At 40.2% G+C, this 7986-nt stretch overlaps 1 protein-coding gene across 3 annotated transcripts in view; it reads left to right on the top strand.

Annotated features, from left to right (window-relative positions):
* CADM1 (cell adhesion molecule 1) overlaps window positions 1–7986 on the top strand; it is a 353858-nt gene that overhangs the window by 288530 nt on the left and 57342 nt on the right. For all 3 annotated transcript variants that reach the window (XM_010830369.1, XM_010830370.1, XM_010830371.1), the window contains exon 4: window positions 5747–5884. In XM_010830369.1, coding sequence (XP_010828671.1) covers window positions 5747–5884 — 138 coding nt within the window. The remainder of the gene's footprint in view (window positions 1–5746; window positions 5885–7986) is intronic.

Genomic DNA, 7986 nt, shown 5'->3' with positions numbered 1-7986 from the left:
GAGTCTTCTCCAACACCACAGTTCAAAAGCATCAATTCTTCAGCACTCAGCTTTCTTCACAGTCCAACTCTCACATCCATACATGACCACTGGAAAAACCATAGCCTTGACTAGATGGACCTTTGTTGGCAAAGTAATGTCTCTGCTTTTGAATATGCTATCTAGGTTGATCATAACTTTTCTTCCAAGGAGTAAGCATCTTTTAATTTCATGGCTGCAGTCACCATCTGCAGTGATTTTGGAGTTGGTCATTAGCTGCCTAACCTTCAAATTGACTATATTCCCTTTGACCCACCATTGTCTATGGCATGCCCACAGAAGAAAGCTAGATGAAATATACTTAAGGCATTTTGAATTTTCAGAATGTTTTGTTTCATATACCTTTAAGTATGAATGTCTTTATTTCAAAGAAAGAGATAACAATAGATATTAGCCATCTTGCCTAGGACAAAGCACATGATGAGAATCAAGAATTTTAGAGTTTGAAACAGACCTTACTCTTCTGGCTCATAGCTCTGGGTCTTCTCGTCTAGGTTGTTTTCAATAAAATCCTGAATGTTGCTGTTTCAAGATTTTCCCTCTGAAGGTAACATATTTTGTTTGCAGGAGTGTATCTGGTCTTGGCAAGCAGTTCCTGCCTGTCAGTTTTCAGTACTTGGTACATTTGTTCCCAGACCCACTGGATCGGTCCAGTTGGACTGAATACACCCAGCACTAGACTTTTGAGAGGCATTATGTCTGTAATTACTATTACCACTCCATTACTATTGCCTGGAAAATCCCATTGACTGAGAAGCCTGGTAGGCTACAGTCCATGGAGTCGCAAAGAGTCGGACACGACTGAGTGACTTCACTTCACTTCACTTCATGTCTGTAATCCTTTTGGAGGTCTGCTTATCCTAGAAGTAATACATTTCTTGCTTGTATTGTTTAGAAGCATTAACTTAAAGGTACTTGAAGGCAATACTGGTAGACGCTCCTTTTGCACACATAATGCGTTCGTTTAATATTCCTTCCACTGAATTTATTCTAGGATTCCTTGATGGAGTCAAATTGTTATCATCAGTGCTTGAGTCTTTCATATTCCAAAATCTGACAATTTCCACTGATACTCATGTATTCAAAGCTTCCTTCTAAGGTTTAGCATTTTCAGATATTATAATGAATGAAGAATGATCTATTAGCATCATCTTCATTTCTATCTGTGGTTCTCTGAAAAGGACCCCATTTGTACTTACACAGCTGTCAAACTTCTTGATCGGTTGAAGATGCTCATTTTAGTACACGCATCTTTATTAGTCGCTTAAAGCTTTCAGCATAATTATAAGACATAGAGATGGGGATTTGTTAGTTACTATTATGTTTATTATCTTACCCCTGTAAAAACTTAAAACTCTTCTATGATATTTTACATGCATTTTGGTGCCTTTTAGGATATTCATCCACTCCCTCCACTTGTGATGAGTTTGTTCCTGTCTCCAGATCATAGTGTTGTTGCTTAGTCATGTCTGACTCTTGGAATTCCATGGACTGTAACCCACCAGGCTCCTCTGTCAGTGGGATTTCCCAGGCAAGAATACTGGAGCCACCAATTCCTTCTCCAGGGTGTCCTCCCGACTCAGGGATTGAACCCGTGTCTCCTGTTTGGCAGGCGGATCCTTTACTGCTGAGCCACCTGAGAATCCAAAGGCATCGTTGTGTAGGACTCTCTTCATACTACTATTCATAAGAGGAGATGAACAAGAGAGAGAATATACTGCTTTATGATTAATATAGTTACTGATAATAATCACTAATATTATTACAGTCCTGGCCTTCTAAGATTAGTGTTCACTCTTAAGATTCCAGGAACAGGAGAATCTAATTATTTTAAAGGGTCTTAGAGTGAGATTCCACGTACTGATCAGCTTTAAGGCTCCTCTTTGTTGGAATTAATGTGGCTCATCTGATTTTTTTATGTTGTATGTGTAATGTTTATAATTAGCACTCATAGATTTGAGGCTAGCTAAGAAGAACCTCGGCATTTCTCTGCTATTTTCTAGTATTTCCCTCTCTGTGACTTTTATTTGTATTTCCATCTCTATGCATCTCCTTACATATATCTTTGGTTATTTTCATTAATGGCTGCGGTTTTTACTAAATGTGTCTGTTTAGTGTACCATGTATAAGTGTATTCTCTGGTTAGTAGCAGTTTTAATTCCTTTTTCCTTATAAATGGATTTTTATACTTTACTAACCTCTTTCATATTTGAATAGACATTATGAAGTTAAAGGGAAAACGGGAGAATGAATAGACCAAAATAAACTTTAAGATTTTCTTGTCCAAACCCCCTTTTTCCCTCAAAAGATACACTTAAATCACCTCATATTTTCTAACGCTTTCTTGCTTTAAAAAAATCTGAAAGAAGTCAACTTCATAACTGATATCAATGAACCATTCTGACTCACATTATTGGATTTTATTTTGTATTTGTATACCAAACAACCCCTACTATACTCAACTGTTTATTCTTCTAAACTAAGTAAAAATCAGAAGTACTGCTCACAATCTTGAGAAAACTGTTTATGGACTTGGAAACATTCATTCAGCCGTTTCTCAGGACGCTCTTCTCAACAATAAACAAGTCCTTTATTTTTCTACACTGGTCATATTTTCCAATACTTTTGAAGTTTTCCACATGTTTACCTCACCTGTCAAGGAAAAGGTGATGTCAACTTTGCAGAAGCAGCTAGCATTGGTACAGGAATTACCAGGAAGGGTTAGGGAACTGTAGATTGTACCTGCTGCAGTAGAGGAAGTAATACCAAACAATGGTATTCTCAGTATCTCAGATAAGGTATCTCAGATAAGGATGCTGCCAGTCACATTCTCAGCCCCTAAACAAAATCTAAGAGACATTGGTAAATTTTCCTCTGGCCTAATTTATATGTTTTTGTTGTACTTTAGTCACTAAGTCATGTCTGATTCCTTGTGTGACCCCATGAACTGCAGCCTGCCGGGCTCCTCTTGTCCATGGGATTTCTCAGGCAAGAATACTGGAGTGGGTTGTCATTTCCTCCTCCAGGGGATCCTCCTGACTCAGGGACTGAACCCATGTCTCCTGCACTGGCAGGCAGATTCTCTACCACTGAGCCACCAGGGAAGCCCTGATTTATACCTGCCCCTCGCCACGTCCTTGCTTTGAGTCCCTGGACGTTACTGGTAATGGGAAAGAACACACACTCATCCTTGTGCTGATCTCCAGCTGATGGAGAGAATTAAGTCCTGCTTTCACTAAGAAACACCGCTGAAGGTGAATTGTCAGTGGCGGTTAGAAGGAGCCTGTGAGGAGGAGCCTTCGGGATCACGAAAAAGAAGATGATGGGAAGATACCCAGGAACACAGAGAAGACAGATAGCTGACCAACACTGTGTTTGAACATTAATGCCCTCAAGACCCGATGGTTGATACTTGCTGGAACCTTTCAACAACTCCTGGATCCGTTCCCCTCGGGAAGATTACCAGAATGACTGTCTAGGTGTTTCCCCCAAAGTTATCCATGCACACTGGAATTGTTTTCATCCCTCTATTTTATTTCTGCCTGGACCTTGAAAAGAACTAATACTGTTTGACTTTCATCCCTACATTTGTTGAGAAGACATTTGTAACTCTTTTACTCCTTACTTAGTCCCTTTTTGTCTAAGCCTCTTATTCTCTTCCTCACAGCTCACTGAGACCTTATTTTCTTTAATCTCAGACAATCTTTTTGTCTGACATTTGCTCTAACAATAACATTTTTTTCAATATTCCCATTATACTTCACTCAGAATTTAGTAGTATTTGTTGGCCCTACACATCTAGTCTCTCGATACATCTCTTGTGTACTCCATATCAACCATCTAGGTATGTGTAATGAAAATCTATAACCTACCTGATTGTCATCTAGGAAGACTAAAGTGCATTGAGGAAATAACTAGCTGAGGCCACCCCATTCACCTTCTGTCTCTTAGAATACTGGCAGACATGCAGCTCCAAATTGGATCTTTGACTGTGTCTCTTTATGCTTATTTTTTCTTAAAATGTAAACTAGGGTAGTTCTTTGCCATGTTTAACTACTCATTGGGGCAATGTCACTTTAGCAACACATCCAGTTGAGCAACCGTGTTAGTTTCCTGTTACAAAGGGAACAAAGGAGAGACTTGCTTTTGCTCCGATGGTTATACTCCCCCCGCCCCCCATCTATCTTGCTGGGAAACATATACAACAAATCATTTTCCTTTTCCTTTTCCATCATTCGCTATAGGAATTTTCAACTGCTTCAATTCAGTGTAAAATTCTTCCTGTGGGTAGAATTTTCACATTGGACTAGAACAGTTGGAAATCCCAAATACATGGTTTAATCCCATAATTTATTGAAGCTGTATCAGAGATTTATTATTCAACTTGATCATCAGGATGGCATGTTTATACATATTTAATTTCTTGTTTCTCTTCGGAGTTGAGAAACTTATTAATCATAAGTCTTAGAACCATCTTAGCTTATTCATGGTGGTCAGGGCACAGATTCTTAGATTCAATCCGCTGAATACAGTATTCTCACTGATTTTTATTTCTAGAAGCTCAGTTGTAAGGTAAGGTTGCACCATATGTGAAGCTTCCCTGTCACCTCACTTTCAGAAAAGAAAACATGCTTTCTTCATCATTACCATCATCCTGCATACTTCATTCAGCCTTTTAAGCCCCAATATTTTGTTCTAATCATTTTATTACATATATGTTTAATAGGCTTAGAGAAGGGTGGTTTTCATTCTGAAGATGAAATTTACTTACAAACTCAATAATCCTTTTCACCTTTGGTTTCCTAAAATCTGGAGCTTTGGCTTTCAGCGTATGGAAAATCATTGCAAATTAACTGGCATTTCCTATATTACTGCATCTTCATAACTAACAGATTTTATTACTACACCACCCATCAGAGGTCATGATCATATTCTGGATTTTATGAATAATTTTAATTGAATGTAACTGGTTATGAAGCACATCTATGGATGTCTATGGTGAATGATTCTTTTAAGGGACTCCTTGTTTTAGATCTTTGCTGGTTGACTGCAGAATCTTTCATATGAAGAGTGAAATCTAAGGGTTGAATTCAAGGAGAAATATTCTTTTCAGAGACTTTCAGATAAAGAGGATGTCAGTAGTGTGATTTCCTCTTATTTTTTTAATCTGCTTCCCCTGGTCAATTTTCTAATGACTGATTGATAACTAACCAAGTGTCTATAGAGGCTTCCCTGGTAGCTTAGATGGTTTGGAGACCTGGGTTTGATTCCTGGGTCAGGAAGATGCCCTGGAGAAGGGAATGGCTACTCACTCCAGTATTCTTGCCTGGAGAAGTCCATGGACAGGGGAGCCTGGGGGGCTACAGTCCATGGGGTCACAAAGAGTCAGACACGACTGAGTGACTACCACTTTCACTAGTGCCTATATTGTTATAGCTTGGTCACGCATAACTTAGGAGTGGAAGACTTGTCATTTTATCAGGTAACTTTAGACACAAATGCTAACTTAAGCGATTTTACATAACTTTATTTGATGATGACTTTGTCTTTCTTCTGTTCCCTGCAGTGGCAGTTCGTTTTAAATTCCCAGCAAGAATGTCTATTATTTATCTCTTTTTCTTAAGAGCAATGGTCCTAATTTCTAATGAATAGAAGAATATGCCCAGAAATAGATTCTGTGTTTAAAAAGGATATGTTTAATTTGTAGTCCCACCACGTAATCTGATGATCGACATCCAGAAAGACACTGCGGTGGAAGGTGAGGAGATTGAAGTCAACTGCACCGCCATGGCCAGCAAGCCAGCCACAACCATCCGGTGGTTCAAAGGGAGCAAGGAGCTCAAAGGTAAGACGTGGATTGCCCAGGACCGAGGAAGCCAGTCCCCACTTGGTCTCAGAAGGAGTACATCTTTGTGGACTTAAAAGCAAACACAAAACACACCCCAAAACAAAAATCTATGTACGGTTGGTCATCAGTTACTAAGTGTGTCTGAGGCCAGAGTGTAACGGCATTTTATTGTTCTATTCATATCCTTATTCTGTTGTTTTGAGGGTTCATGGTGATATGATGCTTGGTGATAATAAGCATCTACGTTGCTAGATGCTTACTGAAAGGCTTAGAGAGAACCAGACCCATGAACTATTGGGTTGGCCATGAAGTTCATTTGAGGTTTTCCGTGAATGAGATGTTATGGGAAAATCCGAACAAACTTTCTGGCCAACCCAACAGCACTCTCTAGACCAGTTAGAATCACTGAGTTACCCTCTGAAATCAGACTGGCCCTGACTGTACCCTTAGTTCTCCTTGCTTTTACCCTATGACCCAGAGTAGATCAGGACCCCAAACTTGTGTTGTACATTGGGGAAAAAACAATGCATAGCACTTTTGGCCATAGCGAATACCAAGTCATTGTAGTATCTGTTGGCTGTTTTGACAACCTCCTTTCCTGCAACGGTGGTTGTGCTAAGTGGATGAAGAATTTATCTTAACTGTAAACTTGGAGGTACCACCGTTCTTATGAAATCTGTAATTCACTTGCCCATGTCAGCATCCGGTTCTTTTGCAAGGTTCTGATTTTGTGCTGGCAACAGAGGCGGCTCCATTAACCCTGCTTCCGTTGTCTCTCCCTCGGCACTGGGCCATCCAGATCTGCTTCCTGGATCCTTGGATACCTGCCCTCTTAGGCACTGCATTGGCTGAAGGATACAGCTAGTCCCCTCTTGATCCTTTTTTTTGGTCAGTTATCCTAAGTTTCTCATGCATGTCTGCATTCTGATTCCTTTCTTTGCAAAAGATTGTCTTGCAAGTAGTACCCAGAACAGAGGACTCAGGGGCTGAACACCCCTGCCTGGTCATTTGACAGGAATGCTTGCTGTGTGCCTCAGTTTCCTCTACAGTGGAGATATTAATGTTTACATACCTTGTGTTATTCTTATAAAGATGAAATGAGTGAATATTTGTAAAACACAGAGCTGATGTCTAAGCTGAGGTAAAGTGCTCTCTATGTGCTTGTTAAATAAATAAAAGAGTACCAGGAAGAAAAGAAGTCCTTTTAGAAAGGGGATATAAAAATCTATATCTAGAAACAGAAAAATCTATATATAACGGCTTAAGTTTCAAAAAGCTTGCTCTGTTTTAATCTCCTGTTTCCTAGGTATGGTTTTTGGAAGGAAGGCGTTTCTCATTTCCCCTCTGCTTTTCTGTCTAAGTGAACTGAGCCATTAAATGTGTACCGATAAGTACAAAACATTAAAAGAAAGTTAATGGTGCGCCATGTCCCAGGGAGTGCTGAGTTCAGGAAAAGGGCCTCCTTGGCCTATTCATCCGATCCGGAAGCCTCCTCCCTCCTTTTTCGGGTGTTCTTGGACGTGGCCCCCTTCTGGCCTGAAGCCTGTATCTCACTTTGCTCTGCCCACTGCCACTGCACTTGTGTTCTTCCAAAAGTCTCCGAGTTTAAACATTTCAATTACAGTTTCAATTATGCCAATCCATCTAGCTACTTTCCCTCTTAATTGTTGCTGATGGGGGTGGGTGAAGGGGGTTGTTTATATCTCTACTCCAATTGAATTATTTAAGGATGTGGATGATGTCCTGGAATTTTTAAACTGCACGACAGCCTAGTAGCTATGCTAAGTTCAGATGGTTGTCAGGGAAAAGAAGTGCTTCTCTTTCCCTCCTCCCAAATGCCTTGAGCAGTCAGATGTCAAAATGGGTCAACTTGCAGCTGCCTTTTCGTGGGAGATTTTTAAGATAGAAGCAGCATGTATTTAAATAAAAACAGTAAATAGTAGGCTTCCCTGGTGGCCCAGGAGATAAGAATCCACCTTGCAATGCAAGGGACACTGGTTCAATCCCTGGTCAAGCCCTGGAAAGATCCCACATGCTGTGGGGCAGCTGAGCCCACGCACCACGACTACTGAGTCAGCACTCTAGAGCCTGTGAGTCAC

The sequence above is a fragment of the Bison bison genome, unplaced genomic scaffold (assembly GCF_000754665.1).
Source record: "Bison bison bison isolate TAMUID 2011002044 unplaced genomic scaffold, Bison_UMD1.0 scf7180017864518, whole genome shotgun sequence".
Taxonomy (NCBI): domain Eukaryota; kingdom Metazoa; phylum Chordata; class Mammalia; order Artiodactyla; family Bovidae; genus Bison; species Bison bison.
Note: the sequence above shows the minus strand (reverse complement) of the source record. Positions and strands in the feature narration are given on the sequence as shown.